Source organism: Mustela putorius, unplaced genomic scaffold (assembly GCF_011764305.1).
Source record: "Mustela putorius furo isolate JIRA1106 unplaced genomic scaffold, ASM1176430v1.1 tig00000695_pilon_pilon_pilon, whole genome shotgun sequence".
Classification (NCBI taxonomy): domain Eukaryota; kingdom Metazoa; phylum Chordata; class Mammalia; order Carnivora; family Mustelidae; genus Mustela; species Mustela putorius.
The window spans coordinates 4,926,209-4,938,473 of record NW_025421447.1 but is presented as its reverse complement, the minus strand read 5'-3'; the positions used below and the strand labels follow the sequence as shown (position 1 = coordinate 4,938,473).

At 49.8% G+C, this 12,265-nt stretch overlaps 1 protein-coding gene across 1 annotated transcript in view; it reads left to right on the top strand.

Annotated features, from left to right (window-relative positions):
* Positions 1–12,265, top strand: part of ANKFY1 (ankyrin repeat and FYVE domain containing 1) — a 74,588-nt gene that overhangs the window by 9,315 nt on the left and 53,008 nt on the right. Inside the window, exons 2-3 of the mRNA XM_045083154.1 lie at positions 7,751–7,943; positions 11,768–11,886. Coding sequence (XP_044939089.1) covers positions 7,751–7,943; positions 11,768–11,886 — 312 coding nt within the window. The remainder of the gene's footprint in view (positions 1–7,750; positions 7,944–11,767; positions 11,887–12,265) is intronic.

The following is a 12,265-nucleotide window of genomic DNA, read 5'->3' as shown; positions in this document are numbered from 1 at the left end:
GATTCTTTTTTTTTAATATTTAATTTTTTAAAATTTATTTGACAGATGGAGATCACAAGTAGGCAGAGAGGCAGGCAGAGAGATGGGGGAAGCAGGCTCCCTGCTGAGCAGAGAGCCTGATGCGGGGCTCGATCCCAGGACCCCGGGAGCCGAAGGCAGAGGGTTTAACCCACTGAGCCACCCAGGCGCCCCAGAAGGAAGAGTCTTATACAGACCATTGCTGGTTCCTTTTCTGGCTGTCCCATGCCTTGCTGATTAAATATACGTAAGTCATTAGTTTAGGCTAGTCATGGTGAAAGCAGGTTTTTTTGCAGCATTTTCGTTATGACCGATGAGCTGTCAGGACTCAGACTGTGCTGGTGAAGAGCACATGGTGCCTCACGCCACCTGCCCGAGGCCTTCACTGCTACCTAGCATGGCCGTGTTGGTGAAACGGTAGGTTTTATATGTTACAGAAACTTGCTTTTTCTAAAGTAAAGATGGCGGAAGAGAAGGAGGGCACTTCAGCTGACAGCAGCCACTTGATGAAAAAGTAGATAGTAACCCTTTCAACCGGGCTCTGCGCTACATGATTTAACGGGACTTAATTCCTCCTTGGCAAAACCCTGGGATGTCACTGTAGTCCCCATTTCCACCGAGAAAACGGCAGCAGAGAGCAGTACCTGCCCGAGGGGATGCGGCTAGGAAGTGGGCAGCCCTGGCAGCGAGGCTCCAGAGTCCTGCTGTTGAGGACGAGCTTGTTACCTTCCGAAGGGCTGGGATCACAGCAGACACTTGCTGAGCACACACCACCGAGCGGGTGCCCTTCCGAGGTCACTACACGTGTTAGCGCATTTACAGATGAGAATGAGGTGTTTGGTGTGGGGTCCCAGGTAGGAAGAGTGGGGCCGGAGTTGGATCCCAGTCAGCCTCGCTCCATAGCCTGTGGGTGTGCCGCCTCCGCCCCTGGGCTGCGCTGGGCTCCGTCTTCATTTTTGCTCCAAATGGTGACCTCGTGCTTTTTCCTATGCGAACTCTTAAGGGCTTGGGGACACTTCAAGGACACATTTGCGCTGTTGCAGGCAGTGTGCCCACTCAAGAATGTCTTGGCCGGGGCGCCTGGGTGGCTCAGTGGGTTAAGCCGCTGCCTTCGGCTCAGGTCATGATCTCAGGGTCCTGGGATCGGGGCCCGCATCGGGCTCTCTGCTCAGCAGGGAGCCTGCTTCCCTCTCTCTCTCTCTCTCTGCCTGCCTCTCTGTCTACTTGTGATCTCTCTCTGTCAAATAAATAAATAAATAATCTTATAAAAAAAATTAAAAAAAAAAAAAAGAATGTCTTGGCCGAGCATGCTATCTGCTCCGTGACAGAAGAGACGGTGTGACAATGGCAGCGTCACTGACAGGTGCACCTGTGACCTGAGTTTCCCTGCAGAGATGCTGTGGAGTGTCTGTGGTTTTGCAAATAAGAGCCCTAAATCGCCCTGAAGCCCTTCCTGTACCTTCCATCTTCCCCAATGATAATCTGTGTGTCCTCTGGTGGTGTCCAGCCCCTAGAATTCCATGTCAGCAGTTCTGGACAGATATTAGGGCTGTTGCAGTAGATTTCGGAATTGGAATTCCAAAGAAATTTACAGGGATTCCTTGAGAAAATGATTGAAGCCGAACTTCTGTGATCTAATTTTAAGGGTTAGGTAGAGGAATCACGACTTTTTACTCAGGAAGGCAGATGTGCCCATGACTCAGTACCCAGACTCTTGTTCCCTCCTGCCGTGAGCTCCCTGTGGGTGCTGCATCAGTGCCACACTGTTTGCAAGAGGTGAAGCTAGACTCTCTTCTTCAAACCTCTCCAAGAGGCAGGTCCTGATCTCCTGTAACGGTGCATAGTAGGTGCTTCTGAACACTTGCAGAGTGGTCGTTTCAGTGAAACAGACACACACCGCTGTCTGGTAGCAGTTTTGGTGGAGCAGAAGGCCTAGGTTGGCTCGAGTGTGGAAGCTTCAGTTTGCTCCGTGGAAGGAGAACCGGGGGTCCATGGTGGCAGGCTGCCCTGTCTCAGGCAGGTGGGCTGGACCCGGAGCCACTGGCTGGCACTAGCAAGGGCAGGTGGCCACCAGCCGTCCTTCTCATTTGGCTTAGGCAGAGGCAGGTGAGGCGCCAGCGTGTTTGCCAGTGAGCCTAGGCCTTGCCTGCTAACTATTTCTGTTTCTCAGAGTTGAGTATCACTTCTGTTCTACAAACCTGTTGACTGATACTAGTTTAAAGGGAGAATCTGACCAAGGAAGTAAAAGACAAGCCTTTTCCTTGTATTTTTCTGGACCCAGTGTGCTGAGATAACTTACAGGCTTTATCTAAGTTGTTTGAGGTAAAACTCCACTTTCCTGGGACATCTTCCCTTGCTCTGGCTTAAGCCAGGTGGCTTCATGATCTATTTTTTTTTTTTTTTCAGATTTTATTTATTTGTTTGTTGGGGAGTGGGGAGAGAGAGACTGTGTGCATCAGGCAGAGGGAGAAGCAGGCTCCCCGCTGAGCAAGGAGCCTGATGTGGGGCTCAGTCCCAGGAGGGGGCTCACGCCTTGCGGCTGAGCCCCCCGGGCTGCCGGCTTCCTGATCTGTTAGGGTCCCCTCAGAGCGCTGTCTCTACCTGTAGCTTCGTAAGCAAAAACCCCACGTGCCGAGGTGGGCTTCTTTGCCTTGGCACCGGCACGACAGTGGCACTTCATTCTTACTGAGCGGGACTAGATCATGTCCACGTCTTCAGGGTGGACGTCTTCTGACGGACCAGCGCGTGAACGGAAGGCGGCCGCTCAGTGGGTCTTCCGTCCGCTCAGTCGTGTGCCTGGGGCAGCCGCCCTGTGCATGACTTGGGGAGCTGTGGAGGGACTGAGCTTTTCCTCCCAGGCGGTTGTTCCGTCCCTGCGGCCGTGCGAGACATCCGCTTTCCCCAGCCCGCCCCAGGTCTACTGCGCGGGTCATGCCCCATCCAGTTCCGACAGCCTGAGTGGCGGTTCTCCCGCAGAACCTGAGAGGAGGGGCGGGTGGCCGGGGGCCATGGATTCTGCCACTTTCTCTTCCTCTGGGGCATCATCTGTGAGTTGAACTAAAAGAGATGGTCTTTAGGTTCCTTTCAGTCAGAACGTTTTGTGATCTCTAGAAACCCTTATATTTGGGTATTAGAAAATTAATTCTGTTTTCCCCAATCTTGAAAACATGTATAAAGCCATATGTTTGCTTATAAGTGCACATAGAATTAAAAGTCAAATATTGCAAGGCTTACAGCAGAAAATAAATGGTCCCACCGCTCAGCCCCGCTCACCACACCACGCTCTTCTCTCTCCGGTGACCACTGCGTGCCTGCTACTTTTTCCAGACTCTGACTTCTTTCCAGACTCTGACTTCTTACTGTGGTGCGTTAGCGGTTCCCCTCGGAGAGGTTTCCTCAAAGCACAGTCTCCCTTGCACCTCCCAAGTGAGTAGTGCTGGCGCTTCCGAGCGCGAGAGGCTTTGCGGTTCGCCGTGGGCACTGTCAGCGCAGACTTGCAGTCCAAGGTGACGCGGCGTTCGAAGCGGCTCGTTGTGCGTTTCTCAGTATTTGCTCGTCTTCTCGGACTTTGATCACTTTACACTTCTCGTATCATCCCTTTGATTGGCCAGGGCTTTTATTGATCAGTTTTGGTTCCGAGATCAATAAAGCATTTGAATCCCATTCTGATTGTCAGGACTCAAAAAAAGTTGTGTAAACTTGGTAACAGTTACAACTGTGTATCCGATAATCATATCACTGTGGTGATCGTGAGGGCACACGTGAGCCATGGTACCATTGTCCCTCAGTCCTGCAGGAGCACCGGGAAGCAGCCCCTCGACCCCAGTTTATACGTTGACTGAAGCTCAGAGAGATGACCTTGCCTCCAGACCCACGGCTCGTTACCAGAACGATTCAGACTCTGTCAGTTTGGCTCCAAAAACCACTGTATCAGCTGTTTTCGTGTATATCAGTTATTTCAATTTTTTATTTTTTAAAGATTTTATTTATTTATTTGACAGAGAGAGAGAGAGAAAACACAAGCAGGGGGAGGGGAGAGGGAGAAGCAGCTTTCTGCTGAGCAGAGAGCCCCCATGCCGGGCTCGATCCCAGGACCCCGGGATCATGACCTGAGCTGAAGGCAGAGGCTTATCGACTGAGCCACCCAGAGGCCCAAGTTTTCAGCTTTTTAATTGGAGCATAAGATACATGCGGAAAAGAGCAAATCATAGCGCGTGTAGAACTCAGTGTACTCCCCAAATGGAATGTACACTGACTACTCAGTTAGACAGCAAGCGTGTTAGTGGCACCCCAGAGGCCCTCATGTTCCTCCCCAGTCCTGCCCTCCTGCTCTTCCTCCCCAGGTGGCCGCTGTCAAAACTGCTGATGCCGTACATTCATGTGGTCACAGGTTTGAACAGACTTTGATACGATTCTTGAGCATATGTCCTTTCACACTTCCTGTTACCACTTCTGGAAGTTCAGACCTAGCTTTTCTTCCTGTTTCTTCCTGTACAGGAAAAAAGTATAAATCTCCTACCTTATACAAAATGTATTAACGCAGTGCTTTTGCTACAGACTTCTCCCTTTGAGGTCAGTAATGAAAATCCTTGGTGTGTTCGTCAGAGCCGCTGTGAAGGGCGCTCCAAACCCAGTGACCCTGTCGGTCTGTCCCGCGAGAGTAGGAGAGTGACTGAGCCCTTCCTAAGGGCTTCCGTGTACCTGTAGATGCTGTTTGCTGATATTTTAAATATCGTAGGAGGATCATTATCAGTACTGTTCTATATTTAGCTGGTGGCTTTGAGAGCGGTGTTTTGTTGAAATACATGTAGGCCAAATGATGGCAGTACTTTGGGAAGAAAGTCATCTCTTCGGACTTGTCCTCTGGTGTGTTGCTCACGTGCAAAGGGGTCAGTTCAGCAGCTCCAAGCACCGTTTCGTCTTGCAGGTGCCTCCTGCTTTGTTTCTGCAGGAGCACTGACTTACCTGAGACCCACGCCAGCCTTCTGCCTGGGTACTTGTGTAACATGGGTCCTCTGGAAGAGAGGGAGAATGTGTCCTAGTAGATGTGTGAAGAAACAGTCCATTATCTGTATTTGTGTTTGTATAGATTTCTCTTAAAATACTGTTTTCTGCTTATGAAAACGGAGCACATTTGTTACAGAATCCCTGAGATGTGTGGAGATGTGCAGTAACCCCCTCCCCCGCCGTGAGATCTGCTGATACTTAGTGGTATTTGTCTTTGTACTTACCACATACGTGAATATTTATAATAAAATTCGAATTACAAAATATATTTAGTTTCACTGCCTGCTTTTTTCTGTTAATATGTTATTTATCTCTGAACATATACAAACTATTATGTATTTCTTAGAAAGTGTTTGTTGCGTAATAACTTCACAACCAAGCATCACACTTAGTTTATTCAACTTTTCTTGTGTTTTGAACCAGTTTTTGATTGTTTCCATGTTTATAAAAAATTAGCTATTGGACAGCAGATGGTGGGGGAGGGATGAAGGTGGGGAGAGGCCAGGAATCCTCTCTTACAAAACCGGATTGTCCTTGTTCAGCTGAATTGATCGACTATTTAGTGATCCTTTGTGTATCTGACCCTGCGCTGGGCTCTGAGATGTGGATGTGAATTCTTTCACGTTGGACAGCACATATGATGAGTGAGGGCCTGAACTGAGTCGTTGTGGGTGTGGGGATACAGAAGACAGAAGGATTCCTAGAGATTTTTATGTGGGAAAAAGCCCTGACTTTTATAGGGTTGGGGTCCTGTGAGTGAGAGAGAGACATTTAAGATGACTCCCACATTTTCTCTTCACATAACTGGGCTAGATGGTGGCATAATTTATTAGTTTAGGGACCATACAGAGGCAGAGCACATTTGCTCAGACTTTTGTCCTGGGCACAGGGAACTTGAGGTGCCCATGGTCCACGAGAGAGCAGTGTCATTTAGGCAGTTGGCGAGATGAAGCTAAGAACAGAAATCCGGACCACAGAGAAGTGTCCCTGGATCGTCAGCACTGGGATTGTGGCCCAGCTGCAGAGTCTTACCAGTGGAGCTGCCTTGGGAGGACAGACAGCTGCGAGGGGGCCGGGGTAGAACTCTGGGGAGCATCAGTGGTCCGTGGTGAAGACGGAGAAGCAGAATTGGAAAGAGGGTGGCATCATGGTTGCTGGGGAAAAAATATCTTCACATGCAGTGTAGTAGGTCCAGGAGGAGAACCATCCAGTGTCTGTTGGACTGGCAGTTAGGTCATTGTGGAGAGGAGTTTCAGGGGGATGGTGGGGACACAGGAGGAAGTGATGGGAGAGTAGGGCAAGGAAGGGGTGTATGGTAGCTAGATGTGCAAGGGCACAGGGCGTCAGGTGAGCTGTGGAAGGAGGGTTTTGCTTTATTAGGGTCTTGAGCAGATGTATGTGCTGAGAAGGACCCAGTTGGAAGAGACGAAAGTTGCTGAGAAGGGAGGCTGATGCCAAAGCAAAGGGCCTGAGTAGGGTGACGGGTTTGGAGGCTAGGCGGAGGGGTTGCGCGCTTGTGTAGGAGGGGGTCCTTGCCCTGAGGAAGCACCGGGCGGCTGGTGCGGCCAGAGCTGTTGACAGCAACTCGGTTTTCTCAAGACACAGAGAATGAGGCAGGTTGTGTGGGACGTGGGCTTGAGGGCATTGTCAGGATTTGCCGTTTCTGAAGGGGTGGGAAGGGGGAAAGGGGCCAAGGCCCAGGGGCAGGAGCAGCACGTGGTCAGAGATGCGGTTCTCTGGCCGTGATCTGTGTGAGCACTGGTGAGCACCGTGCCGTGAGCCCCAGCAAGGCTCTGGAGCACAGGGATCAGAGAAGGGAGTTTTCGTGACTGTGGACTTCCCCAGGGACGTCTTCCCTGGCGTCCTAAGTTACACTTACTGTGGATTCTCACACGTCTGCTCCTTCCTTCTTGTGTGCCTAGAGCTGTAGTTCTGTGTTTGATGGTTAGCATTGTTACTGTAACCCTAAAAGTTTGGTTTCCCCAGCAAACTGGAAGTTCCGAGGAGAGAGACATCTGAACTTCCTTACCATTGTGCAGTGTCTGGGACCTAGTAGACGCTCGGCAAATGTTTGTTGAATTTCAGACCCAGCCTTTTTGATCCGGCCCAGCATGCCTGTGGACGTGACGTGCTTTCATTGGAACCATCATTGGCTGCTTCTTTCCTGAAGGGGGGAGGTCAGGTGGCATGGGATGGTGGGTGACAGACCACAGGCGTGAGAGTGCGGGGGCGCTTCCCAGTGCCCCCGCCTGCTAAGTCTTAGTCTCTCTTTTCCCGGCATCCTCACCCGGGCTGCACGGCTAGTGATTGTGCCAACCTCACGGGCTGTTTCTGAAGCTGCCTGAGAAAGAGTTTGCACGGGACACGGAGCAATCCGTTTTCACTCCCAGTGGTTTGGAAAAACAGTCCTGGGTGATTTTGGTAATCTTTCCTTGAGACTTGTGGCTTCATGGTGAAGGATTTGCAGGGCAGGAGCCTGGAACATCTTCCGTGTGTTCCTTGTCATTTCTTGAGTATCGATCTTTAGAGAAACTTCTGGACTACGAGGGTCTTTCTGGCCCAGTGATGCCGTGGCAGCCGTTAACAGAGCCATTATGGGTATCACTGGGAGTATCACTAGGAAAGGAGTGTCACCAGGAAACCATCCTCTCATGGTGGTCCTGTCTGCGGGGTGCTGTCCACGCACACCTGCCATAGTAAAGCTGCGGCTTTGTCTCCCTCGCAGAGGAGGTGGCCAAGCTGGAGAAGCACTTGATGCTTCTCCGACAGGAGTATGTGAAGCTACAGAAGACGCTGGCAGAGACGGAGAAGAGATGCGCACTTCTGGCTGCACAAGCAGACAAGGAGAGCAGCAGTGAGTCCTTCATCAGCCGCCTGCTGGCGATCGTGGCCGGCCTCTACGAGCAGGAGCAGTACAGGTGAGCCGCACCGCCGTAACTGCTCTCTCTTTCTTTCTCCTTGGGCTCTTCCTCTCTGAGCAGGATGCCAGCAACCCTGTAGTCCCTGGAGTGTAGGCTCTTCGGGGTGAGATTTTTGTTTCTTTTATTTCCTGCTTATTTTTAGCACAGAGCGTAGGGAGTCACGGTGATTGCATCGACAGGGTAGACAGGAAGTGGCTCACATGTCCGGGGATTCAGAGGGAAGGGTCCCTTCTTCTTGGGATGACCCAGGAAGGGGTCTTGGCATGAGCGGGCAGGCTAGTGTGGTCGAGGATGGCATCTGGAGCCTCACAGCCTGTGTTAGCCGCTCAGTGGGCACCTGTTGGCTGCGTGGTCTGAAGCTGTAGGACATGCTTCAGCTCCTTACCCGTGAGGTGGGGATTCTGCGGCCTCCCGCTGTGTTCCTGTGAGGACTAAATTAGTAAGTCTGTGTTTGAAGTACTTTGATTGTCTGGCACGTAGTAGCTGTTGTTACTGAGTTTCGAGGTGAATGTTCGAGACTGGGCAGGGTTCGGGAGATGAAGACAGCCGTGTTACCAGCGGGGAGGCTGAGAGCAGGCTGAGGTGTGGGAGCCTGCAGAGCACACGGGGCACGGGAGGGACCGTCTTGGGGTACGTGTCCCTGGAGGGGGTGCTGGGAGAGGCGGGAAAGGTACAGGGATTTGAATTGGGCGGCCAAGGGGGGACATTTGGACTTGATCCTCTAGGCAGTATGGGATAGTGTTTCGAGCTGTTGGACTGTTACCGTCAAAGTGGTGTTTCAGGAAGGGGAACCTGCTGGTATTGTGTAGGCAGCACCGTGCAGAGAAGGGAGCCCTGCAGCCCGTTGTGCGTCGTCCAGACCAGAGAGGAAGAAGGGCTGAGTCGGGGCGGTGGCAGTGGGTATAGAGAAGAGACAAGGACATGCACGCCAGGGAGTCCGGCTGTGGAGGAGACGGGCAGTCAGGCTAGCTAAGCCTTAGTACAATCCCAAAATAAACGATCACATTTACAACAGATAAAAATCCAGGGGCACCTGGGTGGCTCAGTTGGTGAAGTGTCTGCCTTCTGCTCGGGTCGTGATCCCAGGGTCCTGGAATCGAGCCCCGCGTCAGGCTCCCTGCTCGGCGGGAGTCTGTTCTCCCTCTGCTGCTCCCCCTGCTCAAGTGCTTTCACTCTTTGGCGCACGCGTGCTCTCATTAGAAGAAAAAAAAAAAGATCAAAATCTAGAACCGCTGTCTTTCAACTTAATTATTTATAAAAGAAAGAAAAACTTAATACCCAAAACAGAGGAAGTACATACTCCGAGTAAAGGGCAGCCTTTTAAATTGTGACGTGTAGGTCATCGTCTCTTGTCTTCCTCTCTTTTTTCCGTGGACCGGTAGAAACTGGTTCCCCTGGTGCGGGGAGCCTGACCTGTTGTGGGCACTTCTCCACTTCCAGGTTCGTGTCCTGAGAGCTCCCATCGTTTGTTCACATTCTCTGTCACTTCTTTGTCACACACGTCCATTCTACCGTGGCCGCTCTGGGAGGCCGTGGCAGGGAGCCAGGTGCACAGCGCGGGTGCTATGGCTGTAGTGGGCCCCCCTGCGCATCCAAAGCCCGTCCCTCACCCAGTGCAGCCTGGAGATCAGTGGGCACAGGGCGTTCCAGGAGGACTTGAGCTTCGGACACGGAGGACCTGAAGTTGGAAGATCACTTTCTAAAGCAGGTGGTCCTTTTAGAAAATAAGGAGAAACCCACCACGAAGCTTTGTTTGTAACGTGCATTCTGTTGAAGAATTTAGATAGTATTTTTATGTGCATCTCAGTAACTAGAGTAATTGAAGAGTAGGTGTTAAAGGGTTTTTAAATTGAGAAATGTGGAAGAAAGTGGTCACGTTAATTTTACTTAAGTTCAGGAGAAGGCTTTTTTGTCCCTTAAAATAGTTCAAAGTGATGGTAATGCATCATTCTTCTAGTGATCAAGCTTACGGGGTTCTCTTGGTGTTTGAGAAACTAGCAGGAAGCTCTTATTTATGCTTTCTCTCCAGTAACAACATCCTAGTATGCGTATTTTACAGGGAAAAGCTCTTTGACTGGAATGAAAATTTTAAAGATTTTTATTATTTATTTGACAGAGATCACAAGTAGGCAGAGAGGCAGGCAGAGAGAGAAGGGGAAGCAGGCTCCCTGCTGAGCAGGGAGCCCGATGTGGGGCTCAATGCCGGGACCCTGAGATCATGACCTGAGCCCAAGGTAGACGCTTCACTGACTGAGCCACTCAGGTGCCCCTTGAAGGAAAATTTAAAAACATTACTACCCTCCTAATTGTTTCTGCGTAGCGTTTTCAGAAACGTATCCAGTCTTCCATTTTTGAATTGTATTTGTAGAAATTGTTATTAGAAATTACTAATGAGGTTCTTGTCTGTATTTCCATTTCCCCTGTTTGGCCTGACATTCGTGAATATGTAGAAACATTCATTTTTATGATTTTGTGACTAGAAGTCAGTTCGTGGCCAAAACAGGAAACAATAAGTCTTCATTTAAGTTCCTACAATTTAATACTTGATACATAAATTCAGAGTTTAAAAATCATTTGTGTTTTACGAACAGCTTCCTGTTTTCTCTGAGTTTTAGAAATTTAACAAAGGATATGATTTGTTGTATTTTAGGTAAAATATTTTTTCCTTTCTACGGACTGATTAATAATGTTCTGCGGTTTTGAGTAGTTTATAGTAATTGGAAATACCGAGTATCCTTTGTTCTTCTGATCTAATGTGATTAGCAGCTGCTCGGTCTTCAGAGGAGCCGGAGCTGCTCACAGGCCTGCAGCCTGGATGGTGCATCTGTGGATATACTGCATCTGCGTCCACACTAACGCAGAAACAGTATCCTCCTTGGGGCTCCTCTTAAGTGGATGCCTTAATTCATGGCATAGATTTTTTTTTTTCCTTTTTATTGTAGTGACTTTTGTGTCTTTAGCTTGTGAAGGTTTCCAAGCCAACACATTTTGAAGGGGCATATGAAAACGGAAGAACTTGCATGTACACAGCATGGTGATAATTAATGACTCCGGATTAGTGCTGCCAGCAAAGCCATATGGCACATGGCTGTGTCAGCCCAGAGGGTCATCCGGAGGTTTTTGTTAAATGCCCAGATGCTTTCTTCCCTCAGCATTTGACATTTCAGAGTCAAATATAAATATTTGAAATGCTCTTTTCACAATAATGGTTTGTCATAAATATGAAAATGTGTTTGAAAAAAATATTTCTCCTACCCCATTTCTGTCTAAATGGTTGAGCAGAATGCATCCCGTAATAGGTCGGAATGTTTCTGTCAAGAACGGGAGTGTAGACGTTGGTTTCACGTTCTGGACTGCTTGGTCAGAGCCAGTTTGTAGTGTTCCTCGTCCCCTTGCTTGACTGTCAGTGGGTCCAGTGTGCAGCTCCGTGGTCCCAGAGCCTGTGTCACAGTCTCCACGTTTTCTTTCTCTCCCTGATGATTCACCTTCGTTTAGTCTGCATGAAACCTCTACTACATTTTATGTGAATATTAATTATCCTGTCTAACCAGTAGGTTTGCCACCTTCAGAGTCCCATAGGAAAAAGCAGAACATCCCATGTGAACCATAGCTAGAAGCTGGCAGTACAGGCATGTAGGGCAACGTGTGTCACATGCACGGCCCATTAGAATTCAGTGCTGGCGCAGGGCCGTACCTGCGCTGGTTTCTTCTTCTCCAGGTATATGGGGATCAGTCTGTGCGTGTTCCTATCATTTGAGTCCTCGCTGTAACTAATCGTGGTGACGTTTCTCTTTATGTCTGTGGGTGTTTTTCTTCCCCAGTGATCTGAAGATAAAGGTTGGGGACAGGCACATCTGTGCTCACAAGTTTGTGCTGGCGGCCCGCAGCGACAGCTGGAGTCTGGCTACTTTGTCTTCCACCGAGGAGCTGGACCTGTCAGGTGAGCCTGTGACCTGCCTGTGGGGGACGTGTTAGTGCTTCAGTGGAAGTGAGAAACGTTCTTACCGACCGGTGGTGACCGTGAGCCGTTTGAGTAATGAGTGAAGTCAGTGGGTTGAACACAGCACGTCTGTGTGATCCCTAAACGTAAGTCCCACATCTGTGGATACCGGCAACATTCTTGTGTCCAACACAAGATGTGTCCATCACAACGTATCTTGTGACAAGATAAATGTCCAGAAACTCTTTTCTTAGAATGTTATAAATATGGGAGCACGTGTAGAAGGAAGCGTTTGCTTCCTCTTCTAGAACACGTCTGGGTGTTCAGTTGCTCAGGATTCCATCATGGTTGCCAAGGGCTCCTCCTGCCGTGCGGGGAC